The sequence below is a fragment of the Chiloscyllium punctatum genome, chromosome 44, assembly GCF_047496795.1.
Source record: "Chiloscyllium punctatum isolate Juve2018m chromosome 44, sChiPun1.3, whole genome shotgun sequence".
NCBI classification, from domain to species: domain Eukaryota; kingdom Metazoa; phylum Chordata; class Chondrichthyes; order Orectolobiformes; family Hemiscylliidae; genus Chiloscyllium; species Chiloscyllium punctatum.
This window is the reverse complement of record NC_092782.1, coordinates 38,483,876-38,496,215: the sequence shown is the minus strand read 5'-3', so window position 1 is coordinate 38,496,215 and position 12,340 is coordinate 38,483,876. Positions and strand designations below refer to the sequence as shown.

The 12,340-nt window shown below is 41.9% G+C and overlaps 2 protein-coding genes across 5 annotated transcripts in view; one reads left to right on the top strand and one right to left on the bottom strand.

Moving 5' to 3' along the window:
* LOC140466890 (F-box and leucine-rich repeat protein 13-like) overlaps positions 1-7,119 on the top strand; it is a 110,594-nt gene extending 103,475 nt beyond the window's left edge. For both annotated transcript variants that reach the window (XM_072562667.1, XM_072562666.1), the window contains one exon: positions 4,452-7,119. In XM_072562667.1, coding sequence (XP_072418768.1) covers positions 4,452-4,578 — 127 coding nt within the window. In that variant the 3' untranslated portion in view covers positions 4,579-7,119. The remainder of the gene's footprint in view (positions 1-4,451) is intronic.
* The window catches only part of fam185a (family with sequence similarity 185 member A), a 122,615-nt gene that overhangs the window by 25,822 nt on the left and 84,453 nt on the right, over positions 1-12,340 (bottom strand). For 2 of the 3 annotated variants that reach the window (XM_072562663.1, XM_072562665.1), the window contains 2 exons: positions 8,982-9,116; positions 7,206-8,053 (listed from right to left, as the gene is read on the bottom strand). In XM_072562663.1, the coding sequence (XP_072418764.1) occupies positions 7,938-8,053; positions 8,982-9,116 (251 nt within the window). In that variant the 3' untranslated portion in view covers positions 7,206-7,937. Of the gene's footprint in view, positions 1-7,205; positions 8,054-8,981; positions 9,117-12,340 lie in introns of those variants that run through there. The other variant, XM_072562664.1, reaches the window with a different exon arrangement.

Sequence of the window (12,340 nt, the reverse complement as noted above, 5' to 3'; positions counted from 1 at the left end):
TCCGGACTACGTTCAGACCAACAAAATTTGGACCCAACCAGGACAACCAGTACCTACAACAAATCCGAAGCCTCCAGCAACAGACCTCTCTCCGGATCCTCCGCTCCACACTTGCAGCCATGCGCTGCTACCTACGTTCCCTACAGACAGCCCTACTCCAGCTCAGGACAACACTCTCACAGACCTGTAAAGGACCTGTACTCTTCTTCATCCACAGAAGAATCCATACACTAAACAAACAGTTCTTTCTAGCCATATCGGAAATTAAAGACAGTAAGTACCAAAAACTTTCATGTACTTACCCCACACTCTGGGTTCCTCAACTGTTCCAGAATCTTCCATCGGCCTCCGGAAGCGCTCGGGTGCCATTAGCCATGCGGCCGCTGCAGCAACCGCCGCCGCGAACCATGACATCACTTCCGCCCCCACCGACCATGCAACCTCCGCGATCGCCGCCCAGACAACCACCTCCACGATTACCAGGAAGACCATTGCCGATGGATTCGCGGCCTCTGCGGGGTCCATAGTCACTGGGAACAACACCGTTTCTGCATTCACCGCAGCCACTTCCACCCCCGGAGTTGCTGTCGCAGCATCTACATCCACCCCCAGTGACGTCACTCACCTACACACCAACCATGCCGAATGTGTCCCTGCCCGCATGCCAATCCCGCCCCCGCGCCTAACCCCACCCCCACTCCCAGCTCCAGCCCCACACCAGGTCCTAGCTCCCAGCCCTGCCGTATTTTCACCATCCCTCCAGACCTCCCCCTCTCTGAGGATGAAAGATCAGTCCTCAGCAGAGGCCTCCCCTTCATTCCCCTACGCTCCTGGATTAACAAATTCAACACACGGCAAGACGTCGAACAATTCTTCCGCTGCCTTCGCCTCCGCGCCTACTTCTCTAACCAGGACTCCCGCCCACCCTCTGACGACCCCTTCTCCCGCCTCCAATACACCCCATTCACCTGGACACCCCGTGCTGGCCTCTTACCCGCCCTCGATCTCTTCATAGCCAACTGCCGCCATGACATTAACTGCCTCAACCTCTCCACCCCTCTCATCCACTCCAACCTCTCACCCTCAGAATCTGCAGCCCTCCACTCCAACCCCAACCTCACCATCAAATCGGCAGACAAGGGAGGCGCGGTGGTAGTTTGGCGCACCGACCTTTACACCGCTGAGGCTAACGCCAGCTCGCGGACACCTCCTCCTACTGCCCCCTTGACCATGACCCCACCTCCCACCACCAAACCATCCATAACCTCAGCATCTCAGGGGATTTCCCATCCACCGCCTCGAACCTCATAGTCCCACAACCCCGCTCCTGCCCAAATTCCACAAACCTGACTGCCCCGGCTGACCCTTTGTCTCAGCCTGCTCCTGCCCCACCGAACTCATTTCTGCATACTTTGACATGGTCCTGTCCCCCTTAGTCCAAGAACTCCCCATCTATGTTCGGGACACCACCCACGCCCTCCACCTCCTCCATGATTTTCGCTTCCCCGGCCCCCAACGCCTTATCTTCACCATGGACATCCAGTCCCTATACACCTCCCCCATCACGAAGGCCTCAAAACCCTCCGCTTCTTCCTTTCCCGCCGAACCAACCAGTAGCCTTCCATTGACACTCTCCTTCGACTGACTGAACTGGTCCTCACTCTTAACAACTTCTCCTTCCAATCCTCCCACTTCCTCCAAACCAAAGGAGTAGCCATGGGCACCCGCATGGGCCCTCGCTATGCCTGCCTCTTTGTTGGATATGTGGAACAGTCCATCTTCCGCAGCTACACTGGCACCACCCCCCACCTTTTCCTCCACTATACTGATGACTGTATCGGCACTATCTCATACTCCCATGGAGGAGGTTGAACAGTTCATCCACTTTACTAACACCTTCCACCCCGACCTCCTCAGACTCTCAGACTCCTCCCTCCCCTTCCTAGACTTCTCCATCTCTATCTTGGATGACCGACTCAACACGGACGTACACTATAAACCGACTGACTCCCACAGCTACCTAGATTACACCTCTTCCCACCCTGCCCCCTGTAAAAACGCCATCCCATATACCCAATTCCTTCACCTTCGCCGCATCTGCACCCAGGAGGACCAATTCCAATACCGAACCCAGATGGCCTCTTTCTTCAAAGACCGCAATTTCCCCTCAGATGTGGTTGACGATGCTCTCCACCGCATCTCCTCCACTTCCCGCTCCTCCACCCTTGGACCCCGCCCCTCCAAGCACCACCAGGACAGAACCCCACTAGTCCTCACCTACCACCCCACCAACCTCCAGATACATCGGATCATCATTTCCTCCACCTCCAAACGGACCCCACCACCAAGGATATATTTCCCTCCCCACCCCTATCAGAGTTCCGGAGAGACCACTCCCTCCACGGCTCCCTAGTCAGATCCACACCCCCCACCAACCCAACCTCCACTCCCGGCACCTTCCCCTGCAACCGCAAAAAATGCAAAACTTGCACCCACACCTCCCTCCAAGGCCCCAAGGGATCCTTCAATATCCATCAGAAATTCACCTGCACCTCCACACACATCATTTACTGTATCCACTGCACCTGATGTGGCCTCCTATACATTGGGGAGACAGGCCGCCTACTTGCGGAACGTTTCAGAGAACACCTCTGGGACACCCGCACCAACCCAACCGCCCCATGGCTGAACACTTTAACTCGCCCTCCCACTCCGCCAAGAACATGCAGGTCCTTGGCCTCCTCCATCGCCAGACCATGGCAACACGACACCTGGAGGCAGAGCGACTCATCTTCCACCTAGGAACCCTCCAACCACAAGGGATGAATGCAGATTTCTCCAGCTTCCTCATTTCCCCTCCCCCCCACCTTTTCTCAGTCCCAACCCTCAGACTCAGCACCGCCTTCTTGACCTGCAATCTTCTTCCTGACCTCTCCGTCCCCACCTCATCTTCGGCCTATCACCCTCACCTTAACTTCCTTCCACCTATCGCCTTCCCAACGCCCCTCCCCCAAGTCCCTCCTCCCTACCTTTTATCTTAGCCTGCTTAGTATACCCTCCTCATTCCTGAAGAGAGGCTTATGCCTGAAACGTCGGTTTTCCTTCTCCTTTGATGCTGCCTGACCTGCTGCGCTTTTCCAGCAACACATTTTTAAGCTATTTTCTCGACCTGTCAAAGTATCTGACCCTGACTTTCAATATCCTAATTATCTGCTGTATAAGATACTTCTTGATGTGGCGGCTGCTTTTGTACTCATTCTCCTGCAGAGTGATGGGATTCTTAAAAGTGTCATAATTACTGAGAGAACTTGGCTTTTCTTGTTCCAAAATAGCCATCCCTTAAATTTGGGCTATTGCCTGACATATTTGTGAATGGTTAAGACACTCTGCTAGGTTCCCCTTGACAAGCATAAATGGTGGACATGATGGTCACTTGCATTAGCATGACTGCAGGATCAGTGGATGGGAGGTATTTCTCAGGAAGCCTACAGGGCTCCTCAACCAACTACCTTTACAACTGGAACCTCCTGAAATACTGTTCCATAAGAAAGTCAAGAAAATCAATCTTCTACAATAAGAGACATGCTAATCATGATACTTACTGTCATTAGTGTAATGTGGCAGCTGAAACTGGCATTTTTTCAACTACTTGCCTGACCTATTCAAAGTATAAATAGATATTTGGTGATCAAAATGTAGGCCACAGAACAAGCATGCCATGGATGAGATGTGTGTGCAAAGGCTTACTTCAAAATACATCTGCACAGTTAAACCAATTTCAAGTTACATGTAGGTCCACAGTACAAAATCATCCCAAAAGATGATTAGTGCAAAGTATAGTTTAAAATAAAGCTTTGATGGTGGCAGAATGGAAGGAGATTAGCTACTGTCACTTTAGTGTGCAGGTGGTTTATTTTTAATAAATGTACAATTTTCCCCAACTAGAATTAATAGCTTTCAGCACCCTAACAGAAATTCTGTACACTAATGGTGTTCTAAAATTGAGTTGTTCACTGTAATGTAGTAAAAACAGATAAAGTACCACCCAATTTTGTCAGAGTTCTCTTCGCAACTGCATCAGCCTACATGAAATACATGTTGGAGAAAATGAGGACTGCAGATGCTGGAGAAGTCAGAGTCAAAAACAGTAGCGCTGGAAAAGCACAGGTCAGGCAGCATCCGAGGAGAAGGAGAATCGATGTATTGGGCATAAACCCTTCGGACATGAGCACATTCCAGATGAACGGCTTGCACCTGAAATGTCAACGATCCGCTCCTCGGATGCTGCCTGACCTGCTGTGCTTTTCTAACGCTACCGTTTTCGACCATGAAACGCATTGCAAAGTTAAAATGGTCTTTCACTCTCTTTCCCTCTATCTTTTTGATTTATTACAAAGTTTACTGAAGCATTTGTTTATTGCATCTAATAATGTTCTATTTCTTTAATTTAGAGAAGCTGTCAAAGCAGTAACCAATGTTCAGCATTTGGAATACAATGACGAGAACCCACCATTATGGTTTGGATATGATAACAAAGGGAATGAGCTGGTCACTAAAAAGGAAGATGAAGAGACATAAAATGCTTAATCATCAAATTGTTAAGCTTGTCAGAAATCTACTTCCTATATATAAGAATGTTTACTTTTAATAATCTATAGGTGTAACCATTAACAATTACTTTGATTATTTGTGGCACAAAAAATAAATTTCACAATTAAAAGTCGAAGATAGAGATTGCATTTGTTATTGACAGAAGACCAGATTGATTACAGAAATCATCTTAATTCGCATACACAAAATATTATAATTAAAGCTTTGTACCAACAGTCAAGATATTTTCAAATATTTAACTTTGGTATTTGATTTTTGTAACAAGGAAAGCTAGCACAATGTTATACTAGTGCTTCAATTATAGTGGAATGATCGTTGCAAAAACAGAAATCAAGAATTGAGTAAAATAATCAAAAAAATCTAGATAGGATAACCAATGATGCATGTCATGCATTCCATCTAAATTCTACAGTTGAATATTATAGATTTTTAACTCTGATATTTTTGTTCAAAAAATATGTGTGCGCTTTTAAGTTAGAAAGTTTAATTTGTGCAACACTGGCTTATATACATCACTTCATGACATATGAAGGTAATTCTATGAATGAAACGTACATTTCACTGCAACAGTTTATTCAAAGTACTGCTAAATCAGTTTGAAAAAGTTTATTTAAGCTACTTTTTGGATATTCGTATTTCAAAACAAATAGACAAATGACAATTATTCAATAACAACAGTTTTCTTGTGAAATTAGATTTTAATTAGAAAAACTGTAACAAAAATAAATATCTGCATTTTTATTCAGCATCTTTCACAAGTTCAGAACGCCCCAAAATATGTTGCAACCATTAATCAGCAGAACATGTTTTAATGCACAGGAGGAAATAATTTCTCTTTAATAAGTAAATTTAGTTCAAATTCAAAGCAACTATCAAAAAATGCAGGATGAAAATTGAATATGATAATATATGAAACCATAAATCAGAGACACGCCAGGAATCTGCACCTGGTTGTCTCATTTTCAAAATGGTCATTTGTGCAATTTGAACTAAGAGGAACTAAATATTCAGTGCTGACTGCAACAATTGTTCTTTCTTTCAGACTCACTTGGGATTGTATTGAATTCTGGATTTGATTACAGTTGCATTCTCTTTCATTGGGTTTCCGAGTTGATTGTCATCTTGGGGTCCTTTTCCATTGAAACAGTCACGATCTTAAGATCCATTGCTGCACTGACAGCTTGCTTACCACAAAATCAACAATTGCACAACTAGAGTAAGGGGGCATACCCCTTTCTGAAATGCACCTCTCGTCCTCCGTGTGTTGTTAATGTTTAAAGTGAGGGAGTGGTGGAGTTAGCACACCCAAGTCTATCACACTGGTGATGGAATAGATGATCCTCCAATTGCAGTTTTCCTTTCTCCCTACTTTAGTCTGCCGACCTGTTTTTGGTAGGATTAAGTGCTTGGCTCAGCATATGCATCACAATTGTTGCTTGTTCACAGACTGGAACTTTCCTCAAAAATTGCTTCTATTATTTGTATTTAATACTACTTAAATTAAAAATACTTGATCAGGTTTGATAGGAATGGATACAAAGTGGATACCATTACTTGAAGAGGGGTGGTATACTGGTTAGCATGCTAAAGTTTAAAGGGCATTCTGCTTAGAGTAGCCAACTAGCTGGACAATGCAATGCACAATCACCCACAACTATTATGTTTACCTCAGAGGTTGGGTCCCCTACATTTGAGGATCTTTGCTTGATTTCACTTCATCATTCTTGTTCAAGTTCCAAGAACCCAGGAGGCCTTCTGAAACCAAACTACTATCTTCTCCTAGTTCTTTTATATTCTTCCTTGTCAAATATTTATTCCCATCCCCCATAGAATTAAACTTACGTTGTAAGTTCAATTGCTACACATGGTGAAGGATCCTACTGTGTAAATAAAAACCCTCAGTTCAAGATGATTCTACGTCCACTTATTATTCTTGCACCTTACAGGTTGCTACTGGCTCTGCAAACAATAATGGCATCCTACCAGATTCTGAAGAAGGGCTTATGACCAAAACGTCAATTCTCCTGCTCCTTGGATGCTGCCTGACCTGCTGTGCTTTTCCAACAACACATTTTTCAGCTCGGATCTCCAGTATCTGCAGTCCTCACTTTCTCCTACCAGATTCTCCCAACCCTCACCCACTTCAGTCCCCATATCCTAATTCTTAGTCCTCTTTTATCCCCAAAGCATCAGGCTCAATATCCATCTCTTCTCACTGCTGATTTCAGAAACACCCTGATTTCATACTCTCCTATATGCCACGCCTCTCAATTTCTGAACCTCCAGCCCATTCCTGCTTCAGTCATAATCCCCTGCCATGATTACTTTTGGGGGAGGGGAGAGTGTAGGGAAAGAGCAGGAAATTTAGTGCAATAATCAACTTGTAATTTACCATCATCATCAAATAAGTTCCCTGGCTTTCAGAGATAATGCCCCAGAGACCAATGTCTCATTTCAGATAGTAGCAATAAAGCAAGGAGAGAGTGGAAAAATCTATCCTGGCTTTTTTAGAATACGGTGTTCTAAAATAATGATCCCTAAAAGCAGAGGAACCACTCTAATCCTGGAACAAAAGCAGGCAAGGTACTATGTCTCAGCCAGTATAGAAATCTCCATTCTACAGACACCATGTTTTTTTTCCCATCAATCGCAACTTTTATTTACCTAGTGATTTATGTTGTAAACAGTCTTTGTGCAGTGAAGGTTGATTGTAATTCATTATTTGGAAGTGTCCATGCTAAAGGTACAGCTTTATTGGTTACCAAATTGGTTATTTGGGACAGTTACTAAGTGTCAATTTTTTGCTAGTGCCAGGTATTTTTTCTTAAAAAAAAGACGTCCCCTTTGGACAGGTTTCCGTAACTCAAATACATTTGTCATGTACAAATAGCAATCTGCATATTTATATTTAACTTTTGTTAAAGATCAAACAAGCATGCAGCATTTATTTCATTAGCTAATCTGCAACATAACATAAGATGGTAAGTATTTTGTGGTAATTAATTTATTACAGGTTACTAAAATTATAGAATAGGTCAAGGTTGTGATTACACAAAAAGTGACTGACCATTACATTCTATTATTAGATTAATACTATGTTTATTTGAAGAAAGTAAATACTCTATAAAATTAAATGCCTAAAAATTGGCAAAAATTTGACAATTAATCAGTTACAGATAATTTCTGAACAATGCATGACAAATTATGATGACATGAACATGATTAAAATAATTTTCTTTACAGAAATAAAGTAGCAAAAATACATGGAAACTCACAACTCATCGATATGGAGGAAACAAAAATCCATTTGCTTTAGTACAGATTTATTATAATGATTTTAGCTTCAGAGTATCAATCCAACTACAGCTTTTAATGTTCAGCATACCACGCACTGCCTGAGCTTTGATTAAATGAGCACCTTCTCCTTTACCATTCAGAAAAGCTGAAATCCCAGGGGAAAAATGTATTACTTACTGAATTCATATTTCACTGTATAATACATTTGTGTTGACACAGTCTATTCCTTCTGCAACACATTTTTTTGCAAACCTCATCCAACTACCCTGTTCCCAAGTTGCTGTATTTTACAATCATTGTTCTGTTTAAATAATATTTTCATTGGTTTACATCATTGACATATTTTTTAGAAATATCATAAAATATAACCTGTGTATATTTATTTTTACAACTTGTAGTTTAGAAATAAAGTAATTTTGACAAAATAAAATGAAATGCTGGAAATGTAAAATAAAAATAAATTGCTGAGAAAACTCAGCAGATTAAGCAACACGTGTGTTCAGAGAAATGATATTTCAGATTGATAACTTTAACTTCTCCACAGATGCTTCCTGAACTGCGAAATATGTTCATAAGTTTATCTTGAAGTTGGATAATTAGTAACATTGAGAATTTACTTGCACACGACATACAAAACCAGTGGAATACATGTTAGTACCACCTATCCACCAGAGTTTCCAATTAAGCAAAAATAATTTCAGACAAATTATGATTTGAACAAATTGATCAGAATAAATTAAATTTATCAAAGGTATTATATAACTTAAGCAGAGTTTGAAAAAAATCAGTTTCAGAATCCCAATCAAATAAAAATGATAAATACTGGAAATTTGGATAATATAACTTTTTATTTTCAATTAAATACTTTAGTAAACCATCACTTTATTTCCAGAGCTAAAATTCTAACAAATAATAATGGATTCTGTGTGATGCTGTGTTTATTAGGGTAGATTTTCTAACATGGTTGCACAAAGCTAGAAGACAACAATTCAAGCTAAATTAAAGTTATTCTACATATGAAGAATTCTTTTCACATCTAAATTTAGATATATTCCTCTAAAGATTCATCTTACCGTGAACAGTTTGGTGATCTTGCTGTGTGCTATTATCAATGTCATCCAGATGAATCTCAGGACTGATCTCTACAATTGATCCAGATAGCTGGAGCTCAGCTCTTAAGGCTTTAGGCAATTTTAACATGATAGAACCTGTCATAATCAAGACAAGTTTTAGAATGAACAAAAAAGTAATAATACAAACACTCTGCAGAGGTAAAAACATATGTAAATACATCTTAAAAATATCAATACTGTAGTCGATGTGAAACGATATTATGAAACAAATAGAGAATTTTTTCTTCAGTTCACACATGACACATGGTATTGCTGGCCGAGCCAACATTTATTGTCTAATCCTAGTTGCCCTTGATATGGTGGTGGTCAGCTAGTTTCTAAAACTGGTGCTGACCATATACTGTAGGTAGACCCACAACAGAGAATTCCAGAGTTTTGTCCAGATGACAGTGAAAGAACAATGATATATTTCCAAGTCAGGATAGTGAGTGGCTTGGAGGGAAACTTTTAAGTTGTGATGTTCCTATTATCCGCTGCTCTTGTCCTTCTAGATGGAATTGTTTGAGAGTTTGGAAGATGCTGTCTAAGTAGCCTTGGTGAATTTCTGCAGTACACACTGCATCTGTGGTGGAATCACTGAATGTTTGTGGATGTGGGGTTGGTACCAATCAAGTGGGCTGCTTTGTCCTGGTCAGCATCAAGCTCCTTGAATGTTGTTGAGTTGCGCTCATCCAAGTAAGTGGGAAATATTCCATCAGGCTCCTGAATTATACCTTTTAGACAGTGGACAGGCTTTTGGGGAGTCAGGTGAGTTACTGCATAATTCCTAGTCTCTGATTTGTTCTTATAGCCACTCTATTTATATGGCTCATCCAGTTCAGTTTCTGGTCAGTGGCAACTTCCAGAGTGTGCATAGTGCAGGACTCAATGATGACAACACCGTTGAATGTCAATGGTTGGTGGAGATAGTCATTCGCTTGGCATTTGTAGGTCCTGAATGTTATTTGCCACTTTCACTCCAAGTTGGGATGCTGTCCACGTCTTGTTACATTTGGTTATGGAGTGCTTCAGTATCTGAAAAGTCACAAATGATGCTGAACATTGTGCAATTGTCGAACATCCCCAGTTCTGATCTTATGTTGGAGGGAAGCTTGTTAAGAAGCAGCTGAAGATGGTGGGGCCTAGGACACTACCCTGAGGAACTCCTGCAGAGATGTCCTGGAGCTGTGATGACTAACAATCACAACCTTTTTCTTATCAGATATGCAAGAATCCAACCATCTGAGAGCATCTCTGATTCCCATTGATTCTAGTTCTGCTAAAGGTTTTTGATGACATATTTGGTCAAATATTATCTTGACATCAAGGTCTATCACTTCCACTTCATCTCTGGAATTCAGGTTTTTTGTTTGATCCAAGGCTAAACTGAAGTTAGGAGCAGTGTGGCCCTGGCAGAATCCAAACTGGGCATCAGTGAGCAGGTTATTGCTGAGCAGGTATTGCTTGCTTGCATTGCTGGTGGCACCTTCCATTCCCTTAGCTGATGATCAACAGTAGACTGATGGTGTGATAGTTGGCGCGGCTTGCTTTGTGTATACAGGACATACCTGGATAATCTTCCAGATTATTCAATAGTTGCCAGTGTTGTAATTGTACTGGAAGAGCTTGTTCTGGAGCACAAGTCTCAGTACTATTGCTGGAATGTTGGCAGGACCCATAACCTTTGCAGTATCCAGTGTCTCCAAACTGTTTCATGATATCACATGGAGTGAATCAAAATGCCTGAAGACTGGCATCTGAGATACTAGGAGGAGCTTGTGGAGGAGTGCAAGATGGATTATCCCCTTGGCACTTCTGGCTGAAGACTGTTGCCAATACTTCAGCTTCATCTTTTGCACTGATGTGCTGGACTCCCCCATCATTGAGGATGGGGATATTTGTGGAACTTGTTCCACCAGTGAGTTGTCTAATTGACCATTACCATTCATGTTTGGATGTGGCAGAACTGCACAGCTTAGATTTGATCCATTAGTTGTGGGATCACCTAGCTCTGTCCAGCACATATTGCTTATACTATTTGGCGTGCAGGTAGTCCTGGTTTGTAGCTTCACCAGGCTGACACCTCATTTTTAAGTATGCTGGAGAAACTCAGATCTGGCCCAGATGAAACAATCTCAGACGCTCTCAGACCTGCTGAGTTTCTCCATCATTCTCCAAGAATCTTCATTTTAAGTTTCCAGCATCTGCAGTATTTTGCCTCTACTGAAATGAAATTATATTGTACAAGTAGAGTGTAAACACATCCAGCCAAATATATTGCCAAAGGTCATCTTACTGCTTTACACCAATTGTAGTTAACTTCCTTGAAGTAGGAGAATATACTGTAAGAATGCTATTATGACAGAACAGGATTCTAAAAATGAACAAATATTAAAAGAAACTTAACTGAAATGTTAACTTTGAAACTGGACTGAGTTATTACCATTCAATACTAAGCTTCTAGTAGAAAAAAAACAAACACATTCACTGGAATCCTTGACAGTTCAATAAGTTTGTTGAGCCAGTTGCTGAGCTATAAATATTAGATTTAATTTCTAATTTGTACTTGGTTAATTGGAAGCAGTGTAGATAGATTTTAGTCTATAAATTTCAGGCTCTCTGCAGCTTCTCAACCAGCAAGTGTTTTTAGCTCCAGTTTGGTGATTGAAATAACATTTCTGCTGACACTTTGGTTGAAATTTTAGTTGATACTAAAAACACACAGATGGCTGGACTAATCACACACCGAGTTCTCAACCCAAAAACATTCTGTCACAACTGCAAGCAGCCTGTCGAGCACTATTTAATTGTAAAGCACCACTGTTTAATTTTAAAACTCCCTCACACCTAAAAATGCACGTCCAACCATGGTGGTTACTGTGGGGATAAAGAATAAAGAATGGTACAGCACAGGAAGAGGCCCTTCAGCCCACCAAGACTGCACCAACACATGACACCTTTCTAAACTAAAGGCTTTTTGCCTCTATGCAGTCCGTAACCCTATTCCCTTGCCTGTTTATATACCTCTTAAATGTTGTTATTGTATGTGCCTCCACCACCTCCTCTGGCAACACATTCCAGGCACTTCCCACCCTCTGTGTGCAAAACCTGCCTCTCACATCTCCTTTAAACTTTTACCCTATTACTTTAAACCTCTATCCCTAGTTATTAGCATTTCTACCCTGGGAGAAAGGTTCCGACTATCCATTCTATCCATGCCTCTAATTTTGAGAGCTTCTATCAGGTTGCCCCCCCCCCATCCTTCCACATTCATGTGAAAACAAACCAAGTTTGTCCAATCTCTCCTCATAATTAATATC